This window comes from Rhea americana, unplaced genomic scaffold (genome assembly GCF_003343005.1).
Source record: "Rhea americana isolate MKP2758 unplaced genomic scaffold, rheAme1 scaffold_229, whole genome shotgun sequence".
Taxonomy (NCBI): domain Eukaryota; kingdom Metazoa; phylum Chordata; class Aves; order Rheiformes; family Rheidae; genus Rhea; species Rhea americana.
Window position 1 is genome coordinate 787,876 of NW_028186345.1, and position 23,833 is coordinate 811,708.

Below are 23,833 nucleotides of genomic sequence, written 5' to 3' on the forward strand. Positions count from 1 at the left end.
AGCTAAATTTCAAGTAAAGTCTCATCAGTGAATAAATATGCCTATATTTGCAATAATTCTACTGTCAGAAGTATTTTTTGTATCTGATTTTCTTGCTGAGCTTTTAAAAACTGTACAAGATACTAGCACTCATTCAGTCTGGACTTATGTGATCAACTTGGCTTGACAAGTGAGATAGGAAAACAAATTAAATAAAAAATAATAAAAGCACCTGGAAAAGAACAAGAAAACCTAGAAGGACTTGGATGCTATTTGAATAGTTGAAATTCTAAAACTACTTAAAAGTATACCACCTAGGAAAAATATCTTGTCATCATAAGTTATTTTCTTCATCCACAATCTATTCAGTGTGTGAAATTAATCTCAGAGCTTGTAACCTGGTTTGCCAACTGAGCTACCCCTCTTTACCAGCACATGTATGACTTTATTCTTGAGCATTGAAAGAATGTGCATTGCTAATAACAGTAAATTTACAATAAATGCTGCAAAAATTTTTTAAACAGAAGATCCTTCCCTTTAAGATAAGTCAAAGTTTTGACTCAAATATTTGAAGCAAGTTTCAATTAAACCTTTACATAAAGCTTATTGGCTTCCATTTAGTCATCTTGGAGTGCTTTGAATTCCTCATGAACCTTATAATTGGAGGTAATACAGGATATCCTGTGTGGGTGCTGGCTGACATTTGAACAGATGACCTAAGTCAGGAAATTAGGATAGACTTCAAATTTCAGTTACGATGAAAATTCTGAACTGTTAATTAAGGTCCTGCATCTTCATTTCCTGGCTGAAGTTGAAATTTTTAATAAGCTATTGCATCTRAAAATTCAAACCCTTGGACTAAATACTTAAATTTAATAGCAGTTATCTAGCAGATCTGCAACATCTGAGTATGATGGTTTAAATCATAGTGTATGGCTGAGTATCTTTTTCAGAGCCATAATAGTATTTTTAAAGTAAATTTTGATTTTATGGAAGAGCTTTGCTAAGGACACAGATGGACAAAACAAAATTCATTGTTCAAAATATCTGGCAGTATCATACTTGTGGCACCAATACTGATACAGCATATATGTTTTCTGTGAAAGCAGTGGTATCTATGATGTAGTATAACAAGAAGAGCATGTACTGGAATGTACTGGAGTACATTCTTTAATCTAGTCTTTTATAAAGCTTTAAATCAGATAAAGTATTTGTTTTTCTTTTAATGCTTGTATTAAGAACTTCATGACAAAATGTTCTCTAAAGTTATAAAATCTAGACTTGTTTTTGTGCAAATTTTATTACTTTAAGGATAACATTGGTTCATGATAGTATCAGAGATTGCTTTCAGTCCTTACAGCTATATAAGCACTGCACGTCATGTACTAGGAAACATGCTATACTTCTGAGATTTGTACARCTGTTAACAAGTTAGGATTATTTTGATGAACTTGAAGCTAARTTGACTGACTCAACCAGCGCAGATGTTAAAATCTGTTCATAGGCAATAGAGAAGTGGATACTTCTGGGCGAYCAGTAACATTTGACTCCTAAATTCACTGGGCATTTTTCATCCTAGGATGGCCCACTCAGTTAATATTCTGCAAGTAGAGTGTTTTGAAATTAGAAAGTGATTAAGTGCATATGCAGAAGATCACCTTAAAACTACTGCTTTTTTTTAGGGAGAGTCCAGTGAAAATGAAGTTTGTGGAAAACTTACTGGGTTTGACCAATAAGCTATCTTCCACAACAAGGTTGAACTTCTAGTTAAAAAAAATACATAAATAACAATAAAAAAGTAACTACTTAAATCTTGTTTTTTTTTTTCCAGGTGCTTCAAAATACTGAGTGCTAATGGAGAACCAAAGGCATTCAGACCTAGGGACCGTGATGATATCGTAAAAACTGTAATAGAGCCTATGGCTTCTGAAGGACTCAGAACCATCTGTCTAGCATTCAGAGACTTCCCAGCAGGGGAACCTGAGCCAGAATGGGACAATGAAAATGATATTGTTACTGGTCTGACATGCATTGCTGTTGTTGGGATTGAAGATCCTGTGAGACCTGAGGTAGGGTTATTGACTAAACTGCAGTGATATTGTTAAGCAGATTTTGATTCATGTTTTTAGTCATGTAGAGAATGCAAGAAACTGAATTGCTATTGTAACTCTAAAGCATAGCTAATGAAAATCTAATTTCTGGATGGGAGTGGGGGGAGTTAATGGAGCTCTAAAAGCAGATTAAAACTTCTTAACGTCACTTATGCTGGGTTACCAAAGCTCTGTACAAACTAATGACTTAAGACGCTTACTAAGCAGCATCTTGAGTAGATGGAACAGCTTGTTCTTTTTTAACACTAGAAATATTAAGATCATTGCTGAGGATAATATTAACTATTTTACTTGTTAACAGCTCTTCATGGGGAGTGATAGAGAGGAGGGATCCTCACCTGAGAAGTGAGGGAAGGAGTTTGGCCTGTAGTTAAGGTCTTTGGAGGGCAATATTTCTTAAATAGTAAAAGACTTTATGCTGCATGTAGGTGGGACTCCAATCTAATCCACGTTAGCATGACTTCACACTAAAAGTCAGAGGCTAAAAACTACGACTCACACTCCTCTTATTTCACATAATCATAAACGAGAAGCCAGTACTTCATGGTGTAGGTGTAAACCACCTTTGAATATTGTAGCCTAATGTATGATGAGAGTTCTTGCAGATGTGTAATATTTTCTAACACTGCACTATTTGAAAAATGACCCTCCATTAAAAAAAAGAAAAAAAAAAAAAAAGTAGGAGCAGGGTAAAGGGATAGGAAGGAAAAACAACAACAAACTTGCCAGAATAACAGTTTGTGAGTTTTCAGGAGGAGGATTTAAGATTTTTTCAGCTAACGTGCAATCTGTAATCCTAGCGTTTTTCTTTTATTTTTGCATATAGGTACCCGACGCAATAAAAAAATGTCAACGTGCAGGYATAACTGTACGTATGGTCACTGGTGATAACATCAATACTGCTCGTGCTATCGCATTAAAATGTGGTATTCTGAATCCTGGTGAGGACTTTTTATGTTTAGAGGGTAAAGACTTTAATAGGAGAATACGCAATGAAAAAGGAGAGGTAAGTATATTGGCTATTTACAGTAGCACAGCAGATACTTTGCAGTTAGGAGTCCGAATAAAATATAACCATTGCTGTTTTTGCAGATAGAACAAGAGCGAATAGATAAAATTTGGCCAAAGCTTCGTGTTCTTGCAAGATCATCTCCTACTGACAAACACACACTAGTAAAAGGTAAATATCCTCTTTCAAAAAACTAAAGCTGGTATTTTCTCCCTCAAAACTAATTATATAAAATACTCATCCTTGTTTGAGCTTCTAGGTAAAGTTCTCCYGGAAGATACCCAGGATCATTAGCAATGGGAAATGTCCATGAGGGAGTCATTGCTTGCCAACCTTTTTTTTTTTCCTACCTGAGAAATGAAAGCAGCTTGAAATATCTATTGTGATTTCTTATTGATTCTGAAGATAGTGAAACCAGGCTTTTCTCTTAGCTTTAATCTGTGCTGTGTTGTCAATATTGACCTATAACAGTGAGATGTTATTTATTTTAGGTATAATTGACAGCACGATCTTTGAACAGAGGCAAGTTGTAGCAGTGACTGGTGATGGTACCAATGATGGTCCAGCACTGAAGAAGGCAGATGTTGGATTTGCTATGGTATGACTCTTTTTAATCTTAAGTATTTTAAACCCTACTTTGCCATGTAAGTGATTATCAAATCACTTATAAGAAGRATGAACAACCTTACTTTTTTAGTAGCCTAATAGACAGCTAAGTTAATGTAATTGAGTCAACATTCCTCTCATTTCTCACTGCTTTTCCTTCCTCAGTCTCCCAACTTAATCATGTCTTTATTTGATGAAAAATGTGTTTGTGGCATTTGCCATTGAATAAAACTTAAAATCACAGATGCTCAATCARTTGAAAATCAAGACCTTTTTACAGAGAGGTTTGTTGCAAAGTGTAGCAACGTTATACTGATACTGTAGTATAAGATTTCGCAAGTGAGATCTGCTCAGCATATGGTAAAAAGACTTTATATGATAAATAGCATACTGTGTTGACTTTCAGTAAGACTTGCATACCAGGCTTGCATCGGACGCATTTCTGTTTGTCTTCTGTTAAATGATGAGACAGGGAGGCGATTGTTATAGAGATTACCAGTTGTTGTTTAAAATGTTTTTGGAGACTGCACTAAGGAACATCCCCAGGCCAATTCTGAAATAAAGCATTTTATGACAGTCTAGGACTTTCATTTGCCTAGATGGTTCCTTAAATTATTTGGCTTTCTCAAAATTTTCAAACAGCCTTTGAAACAATAGCCTAACTATTAATACATAACTGTTATATATTAGAGAAGGCCCATGAAAATTAATGGCTAGAGATAGAACTGCATATCATAGGCTTACCTTGGGTTAGTCATTACTGTGTTAAGCATTAATTTATTGCAAAGTCCTGAGAAGYGTATAGCAATTAGGGGAATCTTATTGTCACTTTGTGCTTTCTGGCCTGACCTGAAAGAGTAGAGGGAACAAAGCTTCAATTCCCTTTCAGATAACAAGTCTTTTTAAATAAGACACAAAGATTTTAGTAATAAATATTTCTCCTTGAGGCAAGGCTTACTGGCTTTTTTTGAGAAACATCTTTGCTTCATTCTCTATTTATTCTGAAGACAAGTTGTTCTTCTACTTCATTAGCATTTGGCAAACAGCTATAAAGSAAGTTCCTTACCAAACTTGATCACTTTAAACATCTGGTTTGTAAACTAAACTGGGAGGTTTTTATTCAAATCTAGTTTAAAATCTATATGAAAATAAAGGAAAAACTCACAATACTGGATATCCATGGTATGCAGAATTCCTAGAATAAGCAATAGTAAGTGTCTGGCATGCTTGTACTTGAAACAGATTTTTTCCTATCAGTTAATGCAGTTTTAAAATGTTAATACTAGAGGGAGGTGTGCCTTAAGTATGTTGTCTTTGAGTTTTTTTTCTCTTTTCATGCACTTAAGATATATTTCTTGAATTTGCTTCTGCCTCAAGATTCCTCCTTAGCGTTAAGATGAGAAGGTATATAATAGTTTCCCAGCAGGTCACTTTTGTCTTAAATCTTTTCAGTAAACATTTCTTTAAGATAGATCACGCTTCCTAGAATGCATACAGATGTGCTGACTCAGATGCTTAGCTTGGAGGGAAAAAATGAGGGAAGGAAGAGCTTTTGTGCCGTTCTCAGGGAGCTTTTTTAAAAGCATAACTTACAAATTTGACAGCTACACATGAAATGTTTTCTGGACTGTAACAATCTTGTTATAATGCCTATTTTCTGCTATTGAATAGCTGTTGTAGTTGGCACTGTCAGAGGATATTTATTTTCATTTTCCAGAACATAGATGGTTCTTGCAGATGCCATGTAAGAAGCTCATTTCTTTAACTGCTTATCAAATTATCACTTAAAATAAATAGCATATAGTAGATGGTATAAAGATACCTTTTTAAGTTGTACACATAGCTGTGCAGATGACTCATTTTCTTAGCAAAATAAAATAAAGATTAAATTTGTTTTGAAGTTTAATATATGCTTACAGTATTTCAGAAAGCTATCCTAGGGAAATGCGTATTACACATAACACAGAACTTAAACTATTTAGATACCATAGGAGGCTACAAGTGCTTAAAACTTAACAATGGCACACACAGTCTACGGTTTAATGTCAAAGCTTTTCTGCAAAAAGTGTTCAGAAATGTGTATCACATCTTGCTCTGCTGCTGGAATCCACTTAGCAGACTGCTTAGGCATGGACTGAACAGTAGTACTGCACCATCTGCTGTTTGTTGCCTTGAACAAGTTCAGTAACCTTTCATTAGGAGAGCTCATATGCTGTCTTTTTATCGTCTGCCTGCTTTTATTACTGATACTTTCCTTAAAGGATATAAAACTTGCATTTTACTTCTCAACCTTGATCCTTGAAGATTTAAAAATTATTTTAAAAAGGTAAACCTCAGAAATAGCCACCTGTAGAGCTAGATTTTTACAGGGACTCTGAAATATTTTATTACTATTTCCCTTCAGAATTCTGCTAACCCATATCTATTAACAAGCAAAAAAAAAAAAAAATTACCACTTGAGTTGCCTCCTTTTCTTTAAATTTTGAACTTGGTGCTGTGGGCTTTTAAACCATGTTATTTTGGTTTATATTGATTCTTCAAATGAAACTAAAAGGAGACAAGCTCAGATTTTTTTTTTCTCTCTCCTCCTCCCTGACATTAACTGAATTATAACTTTGCTTTAATGTGCTCAGAACTTTTAGTATTTTGATCTACTTTATGCCAAATGAGTTTCTTCAGCTTGCTTATATTTTGTGATGATTCTCTTTGCCTGCAGTTCTTTAAGATTTTAAGAATACAGCAGACTTGTCACATTGGTTGCAAGGTTGACATCAGTCTTTCAATACTTATTTAGTAAAATTTAGATTTATCAGTCTGGATTTAAAATTTGCAACTAGCAAGGTGCTATATATCTTTTTGTAGCAAGGAACAGTCAGGTAGCCAGCAGAAGAGCTTCTAATATGTAAGTCATTGCTTCCTATTATATTTCATAATTGTTTCTTTCTTTTTCTACCAGGGTATTGCTGGCACAGATGTAGCTAAAGAAGCTTCTGATATTATCCTTACAGATGACAACTTCACAAGTATTGTTAAAGCAGTTATGTGGGGACGAAATGTGTATGACAGTATCTCCAAATTTCTTCAGTTCCAGCTTACTGTCAATGTAGTAGCAGTAATTGTTGCTTTCACGGGAGCATGCATAACACAAGTATGTATTGATGGCGGTTTGTTTCACTTAGTAGAAGCTGAAAATGCCTTCACTGATTAACTCTTGAATTCAAGCTTTCAGCTGAATACTAGCCCAAAGAACATAATGCTCTTCAAAACATGTCCATGTTGTTTAATAAATGCCTTTAGTAGCTTTAAGTTGTTCACTTAATATTGGAARGTTTAATGTATCTATCTTTATAGGATTCTCCACTTAAAGCTGTGCAGATGCTGTGGGTAAATCTCATAATGGACACATTAGCCTCTCTTGCCCTGGCAACAGAACCACCCACTGAAGCTCTTTTGTTGCGAAAGCCTTACGGTAGAAACAAACCTTTGATTTCTCGTACAATGATGAAGAATATTTTGGGTCATGCATTCTACCAACTCGTAGTGGTCTTTACACTCCTGTTTGCGGGTAAGAATGCTGAAGCTTTAGGAAGTTATGATGATAACTTTATAGAGATATCTGTTCTGTCTGTGTGTGTATAAAATTTTGTCAGTTAAGCTGCTAATAAATATCTCTTACACACAGGTGAGAAAATTTTTGATATCGATAGTGGAAGAAATGCACCTCTCCATGCTCCTCCTTCAGAGCATTATACTATTGTGTTTAATACATTTGTGATGATGCAGCTTTTTAATGAAATTAATGCCCGGAAAATTCATGGCGAAAGAAATGTTTTTGAAGGAATCTTTAACAATGCAATCTTCTGTACTATTGTTCTGGGGACATTTGTTGTGCAAGTAAGTAACTGAAGGCTTTGAGGCAGGGGGGAGGAGGTGGATGGGAATGTACTTGATATGCTGCTGTACTTGCTTACCTTCAAAATACTAGCCAACTAGTGCCACATGTTTCATTTCTGTAATGTGAAAAATCTTTAGTGTCAAACACTAGAAATCACTTGGAAGTGCTGCTTGATAGGGCTTTCTGGTAAGGCCTCTTTGAAAATCACTAGAACTGAAGTGTGGAAATATTTGTATTGCCTTTTGGAATTCTGCAGTCCCTCTTAGTGTTCTAGTCTTGCTACAGAATGCAATGAATTTATTTATTCCTCCATAGTCAGGACTCCTGCCCATATCTGCCTGTGCATCTGAACAAAAGCTAATTTTAAACAGAACTGTAGAAAACTCATGTCGTATAACTTCTCTTATCTTCTTAATTAATGAGACTAGAAATACAAATCAACTTTAGAAACTCAAGCTTAAGTATTGATTTTTGTCTTTCTCTTTCAGAAATCAATGTTACCTATATAGATGCTGCTGCCTTTGTTCTTACTTTCATCTGAATATCCACTGGTATCTAGGGACCATCTATTTTAGTATATAGGAAGATTTTTTAAGAGCTGATTATTTAACTTTGTATTTATTAACATGATGAATTATCTGAAATTGATCAATTTAACATATTGACATCTACAAATACCAAGTCAAAACTGCATCTAAAGAAAACAGTTTATATGAAGTAGCTTTACTTTTTAACTGGCCTTAATGTTTAATTTATCATTGAAAGTGCAATGAAATAACCAACAAATTAGTATATTGCATTTTCTACAGAACTTTTTTCCTATTTTGACTTAAAAGTTATTCTGGATTTATGAAGCTATATCCCAACCTTAAGCCTCTTAAACTTTGGAATTCCATGAAGTTGTACAAGGTCATAACAGTTCAAGAAATGCAGATGTATATACCTTTGCTTCATGTAAAGTTAGTTTTCTTTCTTATTCTCCCAGTTTTAGTTTGCCTTAGACTGCACACTCAAAGCTACTTTTATTTTTAGAGTTGCTTATATAGCAGACTGTTATTGTGCAACAAAACCAAATATGCAGAAATTGTTCCTGACTGCATCTGGGTTCATGTTGACTGAATGCATTTCCAACTAAGTAACTCTTTGAGATGTCTTAAAGTGATTTATTCTGTTTTAATAAAATAACAGATATTTGGGGGCTTTCCAGCTCATAGGTGTCCTTCTTATGGTCAGTATTGTCTCCTTTTCACACTTGCCCTGCTACTTGAATTGTTGGTTCTTCAGGGCACAGACTTTCACATATATAATTCCTATGCAGTGGGATACCTTGTTCATCAGGGCCTGTACAGCTTTTTGTAATAAATAAGGTATTAAGAGCTTGTTTAATTTACCTTTTGAGATTTCCTTTTCCCCCAAAGTTTTGCCATGTAAGCAGTCTTTAGCATGACATGTATAGTCTTACATTTAACACTGATAGAATGTATATTAATATTCTTTAGACTATTTCAGAAATGCTTATCTCTTGTGGAGCTAAGATTTGTTAACAGTAGAAGTTGGTTAGTTAACTTGGTTCCGAGATGAACATTTGTATGATAACTAATCACTGTAAATTTGTAGCATCAATTACATGCTGCAAATGTCAAATGAAGGAAAAAAACTGTAAACATGAAAATGGTGGCCAGCAGGTTTTTCTGAATATAACATTTGAAGAATAACTAAACTATTTAATGCTTCTTGAAATACCGGAAAGCAAGAGAATATTGTTTAGGTTAAAGTAGCTTGAACTGCTAAGACAGCAGGAGGGTATCTTTAATAAGATGGAAAGTTATATGAATTTTAATGTGGATTTCGGTCTATAGTGATGTTGAAGCATGAAGGAATTTTCTAGTAAAAGGTCACAGATTTATAATGTATGTTGTATGTTCACAAAGATGCTCCTCTTTACAGATAATTATTGTGCAATTTGGTGGGAAACCTTTTAGTTGCTCAGAACTCTCGATTGAACAGTGGCTGTGGTCCATTTTCCTGGGCATGGGAACACTACTCTGGGGCCAGGTAAACTAGGTTTTTCAAAATGCCAAATATTTACTTGCCTTGGTATGATTGTATTTTCCATGTAATGCCTTTTTATCAGTTCACAAAAAACCCTCCTCTTTCAGGTGGCCCATATGTATATATGGAGTTTAACAGTAAATACTGCTTAAAATGGTCTAATGCAGTAAGCYTTTTAGTTGGATATTCCTTACTCTGACTTGGTCAAGTGGTTATATTTTGTATCTGGATGCTGTGGCTATATATTTATATATATGTGTATATATTTAATAACTTTTAACTAAAAGTAGCTGAAGTTACCTCTTAATTATGAAATTATATCTTTAGCTAGATAAATACTAGAACTTCTGTAGGAATATAGATGCAATTAAGATACTAATATTAAAATACATTTACCTTAATGTTTTCCATGAATCTGAATTGTTATACTTGGTAGGTTTTTTTGTTTTGTTTTGTTTTTTTTTTTTAAAAAAAGCTTCCTGGAGTACCAAGAAATGCATCAAAACTCAAAACAGCTTTCTTAATTTTCTTTACTTTCATAATTATGAAATAATTGGAAAGTTCTTTGAACCATTAGGCAATTGTATTTTGAATTTTCATACTATTGCATGCACAACAGTGCTTGTGAACCGCAACCTTATTTACACAAAACGGTAGAGATATCTCGTTTTCCATTATTTAACAGCATATTTGTCTAAACTTTTCATAGTACATGAAGAGATTTCCAATATGACTTTTTCCCTTCCCTTTCCTTCTATTCTATTTTGCAAAGAAAGTTTGTTTTCAACGTGAAACTTGTAACTTTTAGTTGCAAATACACATATAGATGCATATTCTAACAGTCAGTATAAGCTTTTTAGGAGTAAGGTTCTCTGGAAAATAAATTATTTAAAGAAATCAAATAGAGTCATTCTGATGAGGCTTAAAGGTAGCCCAGAAGAGAATCAAGATGACTTCAAACACCTTTGACCCAAAGTATCTTGCAAGGGTAAAGCTTCCCTGATGTAGTTCATGCTGCTTCACCATCTCATTAAGGGAGAAGAGCTTTTTGCTTTCTGAGAAGAGTGTAAACTTGGTTCTCCTTTCTTGGGATACTGTTGATGTGTAAGCTTGGAGTATTCACAGTACCAACTTCAGCCTAAAGGACAGTTTCTCTTGCCTCTGGAACAGTCCTTTTTCCTCTGCAGCTGCTGAAACAACCTTCTAGGTTTTTGAGACACAACGAAAGCAGGCTTGGAACTGAACTGAATCTGCTAGATGGAACATACCAAAAGATAACTCCCCTTAACTACATAGAATAGTCCTGAAGGTGGAGATGAAGAGGAAAGCTGGAACAACCATGTCGCTTGTTTGGGCCAGATGAATGAATATCCAATGAGTAGCAAACCAGTGGTTTGGGTTAATGGTTCTGGTAGCATGGCTTATCTTGCAAATGGATTGATATCTTCCAGGTGACAAAAGAATGCGTGTCCATTTTGTATTTCTGAATTAAGCTGTGGCTACTTCTAATGAAATGCTGTAGTTCTCAATTAGGGGACAGCTCACACTTACACAACTGAAGCTCTGAAAGCTCTGTAGTAAGTATCTAGTAGCACTACTAGATACAGGCACRATCTACAGAATTAGTGGCTCTTTTAGCTTTAGCACTGCTCCTTCATAGCATAGTCAAATAATCCTACAGTGGAATTTTGTCTACCTAGCAAGTATGAAGTCTTGTTATTTAGGTTTGTAATCCAAATTTAACTTCATATTATTGTTGAGATGGTAAGAAGATTCCCAGCTTTGCAGCTATTTGGCTGAAGTGATTGCTCTTTGTTAATACACTCATCACATTTTTATCATTTGTCTTTCAAATTTGCTAATCATAAACAAGATATTTTGTTAAGCCTCAAGTCTGGTACTCTGTTTTTTAAGTTAAAAAAACAAAATGAAACAAAACACTGATTCCTGTTTTCATTCACTGTTAGTTGATTTCAACAATTCCAACCAGCCGTCTGAAATTCCTTAAAGAAGCTGGTCATGGAACACAAAAGGAAGAGATTCCTGAAGAAGAATTAGCAGAAGATGTAGAGGAGATTGATCATGCTGAGAGAGAATTACGTCGTGGTCAGATCTTGTGGTTTAGGGGCCTGAACAGGATACAAACTCAGGTATGGTCTTGGAAAAGGTAGGACCCAGTGGGTGTTCTGAGGGAAGTCTCTTACCCTCTATCCTCAATCCCTTGACTAAGATGGCAATTCTAGATGATGTGGCTGAGACTCGCAAAAGAGGGTATGGATGGATGTGTATTTCCTCAGGATCTTGTTTTCTTCAGCTCTAAATGCAACTCTTGCCTGTGTATCTGCTCTATAAAAAGTGCCTTTTTTCTTTATTTTGTGTGTTATAGATGGGATGGTCCTTTCTCTTGTTCTCTCTCTCTCTCTCTCTCTCTCTCTTTCTCTCTTTCACTCTCTTTCTCTCTTGCTGAGCAAGCTGTCACAATCTCTGATTCCTTGCAGATGGATGTAGTGAATGCTTTCCAGAGTGGAAGTACCATTCAGGGGGCTCTAAGGCGGCAACCCTCCATCGCCAGCCAGCACCATGATGTAACAAATATTTCTACCCCTACACATGTAGTGTTTTCCTCTACTACTGCTTCTACTACTGTGGGGTGTGAGTGTGTGTTCCTAAAGTGCATGAAATTAACATTTCCTAATTCACATACCTAACGTTTCTCATTTTCTCCTTAGTTTTTAAAAATCATCGTTCAGGCTTTCCATAAAACAAAGTGGAGTCCTCAAGACTTTTTTTCTTAGAGGGCTGAGAACAGGTGGAACAGTTGCAACAAAAGACTTTGATATGAAAGCTGTGAGCCTGCGCATCCTGTGCCTTCATCTGTTCATGTGTAGAGGGATGTTTAATAGAAAAGCAGGAAAACTGTTGTAAATTTTCGAGTATATGCCACTTAGGATGACTTATGTTAAATAAGTGAATACTTGATAATCACGGAAGTAGGACAACAAAAGTAGGTGTCTTGTACTACAGCATACATGATTCTTTACAAAGTAAAATAAGTAGGTGGAGAAACAAATGATATTTTAAGAAAATGAATGTACTTAGGACATGGAGCACTAAATACATTTTCTTTGTAGCTCGTAAGGAACTTCTGAATCTGCCTTTGGATTTCTTTTACTAAATAACACAACTTTCTCAACATCAGGATTCAGGTGGCGAATCAAGGCTTCTTAAATGTGTACAAGGCAGAAGAAACATATAATCAGCTAATAGAAAAAGAAAAAAAGCTTAAGCATTAATTGGTGAAACTTTCATTCAATTTTGAATGATATTTTTTTCCTCTCTAGGTTCTTCTGACAGCAGTTCATAAGCCATCAATGAGAATGAAGTTCTTGTCTCACCTTAATTCTATCCTCTTTATATTGTACTCTAAGTGGCATTTCAGTTTCAGCCTTCATTTCTTTAGAGGCTAGAGATTTAATTACTCAGCTACGTAGGCTTAAGTTCTGGGATCTGAAGATGTAGAACAATTATAGATATTAATCGTCAGTATACAGCTACTGTTGAAATAATTTTCCATCCTAATTGCATTATATCCTAAACATTACATGTTTAACCTCCTTCTCTAACTTTCTAGAGGCTGGTTAAATAACTTTTTTTAAAATAGTCCCTTGTGGGAAGACTGCTTGCTTTTATTTTTTCTTCCTCCCTCCCCCCCTTTAAACTTTCAGATTGCTGGATGGATGAAGATCCTTAATTTCAGGAGCTGTCTTAAAGAAATGCCCTCTTCTGATAACTTCTTGGCTTGGCCAAAATTTCTCTGTGAGCTTGCACAAGCACCTATTATAGCTGTTATCCATAGGCAAAAAGATATTTCCTTATCTTGCAGTAGCATTGAGAGGCTCAGCTCACAAATTTGCATACCTCAAGAACACTAAATGAAAAGTAGATTTAACAATAAGGATGTGCGGGATTGCATCTCCTACTTAAAATGCTAATGAGTAACCTGTATCCCTAAATATGCTCAAGAACATTAATTAAACATTCAAGATTGTCTAGAGAGCAACTTCATGCCATGCTGACATTTGAGCAGGATCTAACAGGCACTGCAGCACCTCACTGCTTCAAATGACCAGTGTAGGTACAATGCTGCAATAGCGGGGATTTATTTTTCACTACCYGTTAAGAAGCACTACATATTGCTACACCCTCCAGGAGAACAGCTTTTGATAACTAATATGTGTTAATGAGAAGCAGATGTGACTTCAGTGGGTCTCTCTTTCAGAGAGCTGTTTCCAAGGAAATATTTAAGATGTTCCTGTGAAGTGAGGATGCAATTCTTAAGCAGCCATCTGGCTAGGAGTTTTTGGAGTGCTTACTGCGTTCCTTGCTATTCTGGTATTAATATGAGGAAGGCCTGATGACAGTATAAATTACAGATAACAAATTGTCTTGTTTGCTCCTCACTTAGGCAATTTATTTGTAGTTACCTCTCTTGTCTCATCTTAGGAAGTTGAAAATAAAGCCTTCAAAACACTAACTTTCCCCTTTCAAGTAYAACTTAAAATGCTGACGGTCTGATTTCTGCCTTTGTGACAGGACTCCTTCAGAGTCTTGGGTTCATGTGAATGTGTCATGATCCAAACTATTTGTTTAGTTTGCAATCTGCGTATGAATCAAGTCTTTATTGTGGATATGCTTATATTYCCATGATAATTACAGCTGTTCTGCTAAACCAAAAATTATTCTGTTACTGTTCATGATATAAGTTACCATCTAGAAACAAGGGAAAACTAGTCTCATGAACCAGTCATACTTCATTTTTATTACAAAAATCTGTGGCACAGTGGGAGAATATCAGAGATGCAACATGCCAAATACAGGCATTGCAAACACTCAGTTTGGCACAGTGTCACTGCTGATTTTCTTAAGTGCCAAAACAGTTCATGCATTGTGCTAGGTTTGGTTTAAAGCTCCTGTAACTAAGTCAACTCCTTAAGAATATGCTCAATTTTCTTGTGATGAGAATAGTAGAGCATTAGCTGCTGTTGAGCCCTTATCTTTTCAAGCACACTAACACTATATTTCCTTTCTTCTTTGTATTGGTAGTTACAGTGTGAGAGCCCTCCTTACTTTAATGATTTCAGTTGTCAGTGGGATCTAGCTATCTGGTTGTACTATGAAAATACAGAATAGTGAAGCTTTTGACCAAACTACTTTTGTAAAAGTGCTCTTGAAGGAGGAGGGGAATCTTCTGCTATTTCTAGAGGTCAAAGAACAGCATCAGAATCTAAGACATACGCAAGCTCTGCACATTATAACAAACTTGGTGGTGTATTGCTTCTGGAGATGTCCTCCATTTACACTGGGGAGTTTAGCATATATTAGCTCTTGAAGTTAGTGCTTCAGATCTGCTTGACCTTCCAGCTTCATTCTTTCACCTGGAAGTCCATTTGTATTTACTTACCCAGGAACTCAGTGCATCCTGTATGAAAGGGCTACTCATGAGGTCCTTCTCTCAGCTTGAAATAAATCACCTTGAATGTGCTAAAAATCTTTAAGCTGTGCTTACTGTTTTGTAAGTTTTCTGTTTACTTTAGAATTTCCTCCCACTTAAAATTATACACCAGAGGAGCTTTTTGATTGGAAGTATACCTTCTTAGAGAGTTATTCATGCTATTTAAAGTTGAGTTTTCTAGAGATACTGAGAATTGAATAGGATGGTACCAGAAGTGAAACTGTATCCTGATGGAAGTGTTGGATAGGCTGGTTACTGGCTCTTACCTAACTTTGCTTGCTTTATATCAGTTCATGAATGAATCCTCAATAGCTGTAGTTCAGTTGTGTGGGGCTTGGGAGGAGAAGGGGTGGGTGAGCAGGTGGTTTCAGCCTTAAAATTGCAGTTTGAAAAGCTTAAACCAAAATCAACCTAGACCTGCATTGTTCACAAATGTTATATTGCTTTTATTCTAACTTAATTCCAAAACATTTAATTACAGATTCTGTAACTTTTGTTAGCTTTCTGATTTGAAAAAAAAAATGTTAGTTAATCAAACAATAAAAAGATTTGAAATCTTCAAGCTAGGGAATTTGTCCATTAACTCAATGTAAATTGAAAATTCTGTTAAACTAAGCCTGATCATCTGTCATACTCTGTGCTACTTTCTTCAAACTTGCAACCTGTCATGGCTATATCTGAAGTGTATAGTACAATGTTCAATTTCCTGGTACTGGTTTTAAATTTGCAAATCATTATTCAATAAGAAATTTTCTCTAGCGTGGTAAATGGATATATACTCGAATATTTACAGCTGTTACAGCAGTATCCTTTTTTTGCATGACACTTTGTCCAGTCATTGTGCCATTTGGCTTACACTTGCTTGGCTTTTTCATAGTCAGTTGACATCCTAATTCCTAGCATGAGAATTAGTAATCCTTTTATCCTCTAACTTATTTTGCCCCCAGCATTCAAAAAGAAAGAAAAAAAAAATGTTGCCCTCACTTTTGAAAATTGCTTAGCCCATGCCAAATAACTGAAGAATTTTAGTGCCATATCTGAATTTTTAGGCCCTTCAGCTTTTTGTAGTACTCTCACAATTTTTATTCCTACTGTGTAGGCTGGCAGTGCTCTACTGAAATGCTCTTCATTTTTACAGTTATTGCAAGTTCCACTGCATCACATACAAATTCGATTCACTCATGTCTAGCTGTTTGTGGATTCAAACTCATAAGAACCATGTCATTACCAGTAAGCCTGTAGCATATTAACAACCTTTTTTTTGTTGTTTACAGATCCGAGTGGTGAATGCATTTCGTAGCTCCTTATATGAGGGATTAGAGAAACCTGAGACACGAAGTTCAATTCACAATTTTATGACGCATCCTGAGTTTAGAATAGAAGACTCCGAGCCTCATATTCCCCTTATTGATGATACTGATGCTGAAGATGATGCTCCAACAAAACGCAACTCTACTCCCCCACCCTCTCCCAATAAAAATAACAATGCGGTTGACAGTGGAATTCACCTTACAACAGACATGAACAAGTCTGCTACCTCTTCATCCCCAGGGAGCCCGCTACATAGTTTGGAAACATCACTCTGATTGTAAGCTGAATGTTAACACACTAGCTGCATTGTAAAGAAATTGAAACTGGGTCTCTTCACACATTATGATGGACAAGATGATATTCTTGTCTTGGACTTCAACAGAAGACACACTTGTATGAATGTAGATTTATTTTTTTAAAAAAGCTTTCTGCCAGACTGGAGGGTGCTTTTCTGGGGGTGGGAGTAATAATGAACTCTGTCAGATAAACAGTAACTCAGCATAAGTGACCTGTGGATCATCTGTTGTACTTAAGAATGGTCCTGAACAGTGTGTTAGCAGAGCTTTAGTTTATCTTGATCCTTTTGTGAGGGGAAGGCTGGGAAGGGCAAGGAGGCCCTGGATCATTGAATTGATACTTTAATTTCTGCTGTTGGCTGTTAATAATTTGGATTATTTATGTTTATAAATGATACAGATCTGTTTACAAGGTTTGTAGATACTTTTTTGTTCCTGTTCATAGATGGGAAGCTTCCTTATAAATGATGCAGAGAAAAAAAAATAGTCCTTCAAATACTGCTGTATTTTCAGGAAAAGGGTGTTTCTATTGAAACTGTACTAAATTTTGCCTGCAATTTACCTTGTTAAATATTGTAGATAAATTGCTAATACTAATAGCCAAATAGATAACACTAATGCTTTGTAAAAACATGAGCAGTGGTGTTCTAATGAAGTTATGGCCTCTGTCCTAATTAGTTTCTTAAATACATTTACTACTTAATGGTTTTGAAACAACTGCTTAATTTTTAAAAAATTTTGAGAAACTTACTAAATAACTTTTGTTCAGAACTTAGTAGGATTGTTTAATGCAGGACATCAATATGTGATGGAACTTGCTTGAAATATTTCTGTTATCTCGGGCAAAATGGATTAAATCAAAATACATCAGAATCTTAGTCCTTTGTTTTTGTCTAAAAATGTTAGTTTAGTGCTGTCTTGGTGAACTGTGAGTGGAACTGTGATTTTTTTTTTCCCCCCTCTCCCCTCTAATCTATAGAATCCTTCATGCAGCATGAGGGCTGTTGGCATTTTGAAAGGTTGTTAGTGGATAGCATACATGTTCTCCTTTTTGTTTTTGAAACTTGTTTGTAAACATGAATAAATCTGCCCTTTTGTTAAAATAAAATTGCAGCAATGTTTTCTTACAGATTTTTTTTCCCTCAGCTCTTTCACTGGAAACACTGAAAAACATTTTGTTYTACTGGTTAACTTTAAACTACAATTTCAAGATGGTAACAGCCCCATTAGAAATAGTATTTTGGGTAAATCAAATCGTGGTGGCTGCCTCACAGAATGAATGTAAAATAAGGTATCCAAAATTTTCACTGAGCCAAAAGAATACTCCTTGTAAACGAATAGTTCTGGCTGCAATTCTGATTTTTGCTGTGAGTAGTGCCTAATGTATTTCCCTTACTTGGGTGGTAAAGAGTATAATAAATTGACTTGAGGTGAGGCCAGTGAAAGTATGTGTGTGTATATACATATATATTTATACATTTTTTTTCAGTTGATCAATATTTCCATGTATTGAAAAATGATCTGTTAGCAATTGACTGAAAAGCTATAGTCTGCCTCAAGTATAATGTTAAAACAGCTAAGGATGGAACAGATTTGGCAGTTCCTGTTTTTTAGATCTGCTTAGAAGAACAGCTTAAGAGTTGAGTTGTATTCTTCTCCTACTATTTCTGTATCCCTAAACATAAAGAATCTTTTGGAGAATAAGGAACACTAAGGAGATGCTTTAAATTCCTTTGAAGGAGTGCAGGAATTAAGTGGTAATAAGGGTGGGGAGAGATAATACTAGAGCAAACTGCAGAAACGAGCAGGCTAGGAAGACAGGCTCAAGCATATCCTTCCTTTGTGGTGGGGATAAACGCATGCTTTGGGGTTTGTCCGTTAATGGGTCATGTTCAACCTGTAGCACTGTATCCCACTGTCAACCACTCCTGAATTCAGTCTTTTCTATTGCATCTAAATAAATGCACTGAATTCTAGAAAGGGGTTTTGCACTTGATACTTGTTATACAGTAAGTTCTCCCATGTTTCTAGCACTTCTAGCATTCAGAATTCTTACATGTGTATAGGTAGGGAGAAGGGGTTTTGTTGTTTGGTGGATATATATATATATATATATATATATATATATATATTTATATATATTTTGTGTGTGTGAGAGCCGTTTTTTCTCCCTGCCTACTATAGAAGTTGCATATAGGCTTTGGCTTAAAATGAGGACAGTTTCCTTACTTACAAAAGTACACTGCCACATGAGAAAGTTATATGCATCATAAACTTCATTTGGAAATAGACCTTAATTTTTCCCTTTCTATTAGCTGTGATCATGACTTTTTTTTTTTTTTTTTTTTATAAATTCTATACTTGTGCTTTTTTGGAGGCTAGGAAGAAGATGTAGGTTTTATACATCAGTGGTCCCTTTTGATCCCGTTAACAGCAATGTTGCTCTTACAGGAAGTGTAAGTGAAATCTAAATAAGGAAAACTTGTTTAAAAGGAGATGGGTTTTTTTGTGATCTCAAGAAATCATAACACGTTGCCTAGATTATGAAATGATTATCACTAAGCTAATGAGGCCTTCATTGCCTTTCTGGTTGTAAGGTTGACTTGTCTGTCTTGTTGTAACTGAAATAAATAAATGTGCTGTTCATCTCAGTCTGTATGGGGACTGAAATTCTTGAATGTCAGTACAGTACTGATTTAAATCTGAAATGCATGCTAATTCTTTAAAATAGCTCTTGCTATAGTGACCGTAAGTTCATTTCCTTTAAAGATGTTAAGGTGTACATGGTATTACAATCAAGCAATAGAAATTCAGTTGTTCTAGGTTGAATTCTATTTGAACAGTGGCTTATAAATCAGTATCTTGAAAGTAGGATGTCTAATGTTATGCTACTGTTATACAAGATGGCGAATCTTTGAACAGCTAATCTTATTTTTGGGGAAGGGCTGAAAAGTTGATTCTTATACAACAGGAATCATTTTTTCTGTATTCATCTTAACAGGAAGAGGAAAATGGAATCATGGAATAGTCTGAAGAAAATATTGGAAACAAGCATTAATGCCAGACCAATGGGTAAATACAGGGGCTGTAGCAACTGTGTGAGCAGCCTAAAAATGCTGAAATGACACTCTCAGGGACTTTCTTAAGATAATAGCAATTTATCTAGTGTATATGCTAAAAGTAAAAATCTAATAGCCATGGAAAGATAACCCATGTGTGGCTGAATTTGTTGGGAACTTGTTCCAAAAGCCTGCTAAGTTTAGTTTCTGCTAGTAGTGCCAGCTTCTGCAGATTCCCAGAAGAATCTAAGCAAGCCTTGCATGATTAGATTGCTGTAACATCAATATTGCTTTTCTGATGTAACTACTTATTTCTAAAGAGCTCCTGCTTTTTCCACACCCCCTTCCCCCAAGCAGTGCATGTCTTCTGATCTTAGATTTCAAACCCTCACTGAAATTTCTGAACTTTGGCTCAGCATGGCCAGCATGGAGGGTCCAGTTCTGATTTATTTATTTCCAGACCTAACTGGCCTGCTCATTCAGGTCAATGTCATGAAAATTACTGGGCCAGAGTCAAGAGCCTGAGAGTTGCTCCCATTTATCTTCTCTCCTGGACTGTATACAGAATCATGTAACCACCCACCATCTTCAAGAGAGAGACTGCAGCATCAATCAAGGAGATGGCTTACACAGTCTAACTCAGAGACTTCCTACAGGTATTAACTGCCTTTTCGTCCAGAGTGATTTGGTTAGAAAATTACGGGATGTGCTTCAACACCTGGAAGAGGAGAGCATGAAATAAGTAGTGGACTGGATAGTGGCAGCAGCACTGTTGCAGTGCATAAAGCTAGAGGTAGTACTTATGACAGCAAATCTAATGAAGCAAGGAGTCTTCCTCAGGATTGGCAATAAACTGGACATGACTCCAATGCTTTCTTAGTAACTTGGCAGTATTAATAGAGTATATGTAAGAGAGAAAGTGTGATGTGGTTTGTTCTGCCCAAAACATTAACAGCTGCAAGGAAACAAGTAGGTTTCTCCAGCTCTCTACAGAGCAGGCCACATACAATTTCATGACCATGTCGTAGCTTGTTAGTCTTCTGGATCTATACCGAGAAATTATCCACAGGGGATGTTTAGCACTGCAGAAGATGGAAGGGTTACTTCCAGCCATATCTGATCATCCTTAAGGTTTAGTGAATTCCTCTTCAACTCCTTACTGCTATTGAGTGCACCTGACAAATTAGGATATCTAAAAATCTGTTTATTAAAAAAAAAAAGCATGAGGCTGAAAAGGGTTGTTTGACTTGCCCTTTCTGAAAGAAGCTAGGAATTCAAGCTTGGAAAAATGATTAAGAGAAGGATTTCTGAAAAATCCTTAAATTCAAATTCATCAACAGCTTTGGCTGATATAAATGTTCTGTAATAGTGAAACATCACCTGATACGTCAGTTCTGGTGTAATGACAAGTGTCAATCTGGCTGTGAAGCAGCAGTTGCTCACTGAAACGAAGTGTGTTCTGCATTCCTTTAATTCATTGCAAAGCAAGCAGTATCTAACAGTATTCTGAACATCTTCATCTGTCTGCTTTCCTAGGATGCCTCTCTTTCAGGGCATGAAGCTGAAGTATGCTGAAAGACCGTAAGTATGATCATACAGGAAAATTCCTAAGGCTTTCTCCTTAGTAAAGGCATAACCTTAGCTTTGCTACATGACAACTGCTAAGGCACAAAGTGACTGCTAGCTTTTCCTGTTCAAAAACTTTTGAAGTCCCCATGATGGACATCTAGCAATAGCATAGTTTTGGAAGACACTTTGAGAGGATGATTCTTCCATTTGTATCTAGAAGAGAGGGAAGGCATTGGGAATGGGTAAGTCACTATACCAAAGCAAATAAAATGATCTAACTGAATTCTGGAAGAAAGTTCTTACCAGAATCTGTCATGTCACTATAGCTTTATTCTATCTGAATATAAACATTGTTCAAAAGCACTTCTTATCTGTATAAGGCAGTTTAGCCTTTTGAAGTCAGTATATCCCTTTAAAATGAATTAAACTCCATTGAGTTTACTGCTTTTCCATACACAAGCAGTATTTATTAAGTACTAAATAGGTAACTTAAGTATTAAATATAAAAACATCCTTTCACTTTGAAATGTCAAGCTTTAATTTGCTGTTTTCCCTTTTCCTATGACAAGCCGGATGACTAGGTACAAAATATCTTCAGTTAGTCCTAAGCTAGTCTCATCCTGAAGGCAAAGTAGGTCTCTTGAAGCAGCTAATTGGCTGATATTTTGGGTAAATGGAGATCTTATTTTCAATGCTATGCTGGCAGCTATTTAGAAGATTCAGTACTGAACAATTAGCTCCTTGACCTGCCAAAGGATACATCAATTAGGCACAGGTTTAATGCCTAAAGCTAGGAGTTATTGAAATTATTATTTAGGTAGGAAGCTGTAGGGCTCATTACTTTTAAAAATGGGAAGGTACATCTGTAGTCACTGGCTATATTGAAGCTCTAGTTATTGGGAAGGTTATATCTAGTATATCAGGCCTCAATATGTTTTCTGATCAATAAATCTAGTTTGTTGACAACCATCATTAAAAAGCAAACAAAAAAAAATAGAAGCATTTTGATATAAAAAGTACTCTGGAACATGTACTTCTTTGTAGTAATATAATTTTTGAAGAGATGATTCATTCACAGCGTTCCCCCACCACCACCACATGAACTAGACCTTCTTTTAACAAAACACACCTGAAGTAGCATAGGTACCTAAAGTTTAGCCATTTTCTCCCTTTCTTCTGTTCCATCTTCCAGTCTGTCAAAGACTAGGCTAAGCAATCACTAAAGGACAGATGCTGTAAGAGATGCAGTTATGGAATTGGCTCCTTTATGATCTCCTGCCCTGCCTTACGATTTCCTTCTCTGCTTTCTACTTTGAGATCTCACACTAAAAAATATCTGTGCAATATGGCTGTTGCTATTTCCAGTGAAGGATCATTAATGTGTTTCTTTAACTTTTTAACTGGTGAGCAGGCTTGAAGTGATGTACGAAATTAAATTTTAGACTAATTTTTTTTACCAAAGTAAAAGTTTTTATCAAACTCTTACCTGGCTAAGGCCATGAAGTTCTTTCTTACCCCTGTGCCTGCTTATCAGAAAGCACCTTGGTATGTAGACAAGGTTCCTGCTGTACATGTTACCAGACTTCGGTCATATTTGTACATGTACAGGTGCTGAAAACTAGGACAACACAGTTAAATTTAAAGTTTTAATTAAAGCCTTAGGCAGGAAGCTTCAGAAGTGTCCTGTCTTGCTGCAGATTTGTTATATATTTGAAGACCCACTTCTAGTAAAAAGTCCTAAGATGCAAGGCTTTGAGAGTATGCATAGAAGACTTACGAGGATTTCATATGGAAAATGAACGCAAAGGTAAGGTATCTACATCATATACTTGAACAAATAGCCTGTGGCTGAACTCTGTGGTATTAAAGTATTGATTCTGAGATATAAATGCAATTTTTGGTTTGGTGTGTCACTTGTAAATTGTCCTGCTTTCTTTTGTTTTCCTCTTCCCCCTCCTATTCCACTCTAATATTAAAATGAGCAAAGGAACAGTGACCATAGAACTTAACAACTGTGAACTACAAACGTAGCTTTGGTTGCAATATACTCCCCTTAGAGCCCACTCATTTTGGGTGACTCTATTGCAGTCCATTACCCAGCGTCTTTTTCGAGCAACATTTCAGTTGCACACAATTCACTTGACATTTCAGGAAGTACAGTTGTTGATTTATGACTTTTTTGTAGAAGAATATAACCAGTCCTTTCCTGTCTGCTTCCAGAGTTCTAAAAACAGTGTTTTCAGTGGAAAGACTTCCTCCTTTATTTCAGCCTATACCAGTTGGATTGAAAGGTAGAAGAACACATGCAGAAAAAACTTGACTGTCTTAGAACTTAAAATCTGCAACATGTAGCAGAAGTGGTTACAGATACTTGTATGCTAGTAAGACARTAAGTGTGTAGTTCAACTCTAAGTTATGACACTAGGTGCCTCAA

General features: G+C 35.8%; 1 protein-coding gene and 1 long non-coding RNA gene across 7 annotated transcripts in view; both read left to right on the plus strand.

The window, feature by feature from the left end:
* Nucleotides 1–17,879, plus strand: part of ATP2B1 (ATPase plasma membrane Ca2+ transporting 1) — a 66,202-nt gene extending 48,323 nt beyond the window's left edge. For 5 of the 6 annotated variants that reach the window (XM_085305937.1, XM_085305936.1, XM_085305935.1 and 2 more), the window contains 10 exons: nt 1,811–2,048; nt 2,917–3,096; nt 3,183–3,270; nt 3,591–3,697; nt 6,662–6,853; nt 7,057–7,270; nt 7,388–7,599; nt 9,548–9,655; nt 11,620–11,802; nt 16,439–17,879. In XM_085305937.1, the coding sequence (XP_085162063.1) occupies nt 1,811–2,048; nt 2,917–3,096; nt 3,183–3,270; nt 3,591–3,697; nt 6,662–6,853; nt 7,057–7,270; nt 7,388–7,599; nt 9,548–9,655; nt 11,620–11,802; nt 16,439–16,750 (1,834 nt within the window). In that variant the 3' untranslated portion in view covers nt 16,751–17,879. Of the gene's footprint in view, nt 1–1,810; nt 2,049–2,916; nt 3,097–3,182; nt 3,271–3,590; nt 3,698–6,661; nt 6,854–7,056; nt 7,271–7,387; nt 7,600–9,547; nt 9,656–11,619; nt 11,803–12,150; nt 12,265–16,438 lie in introns of all 6 variants that reach the window. The other variant, XM_085305938.1, reaches the window with a different exon arrangement.
* Nucleotides 17,880–20,415: 2,536 nt separating this feature from the next.
* On the plus strand, nt 20,416–23,138 carry LOC146595327 (uncharacterized). Its single transcript, XR_014895961.1, has 3 exons — nt 20,416–20,486; nt 21,367–21,411; nt 23,097–23,138. It is a non-coding gene; the product is annotated as an uncharacterized LOC146595327 (long non-coding RNA).
* The last annotated feature ends 695 nt before the right edge of the window (nt 23,139–23,833 follow it).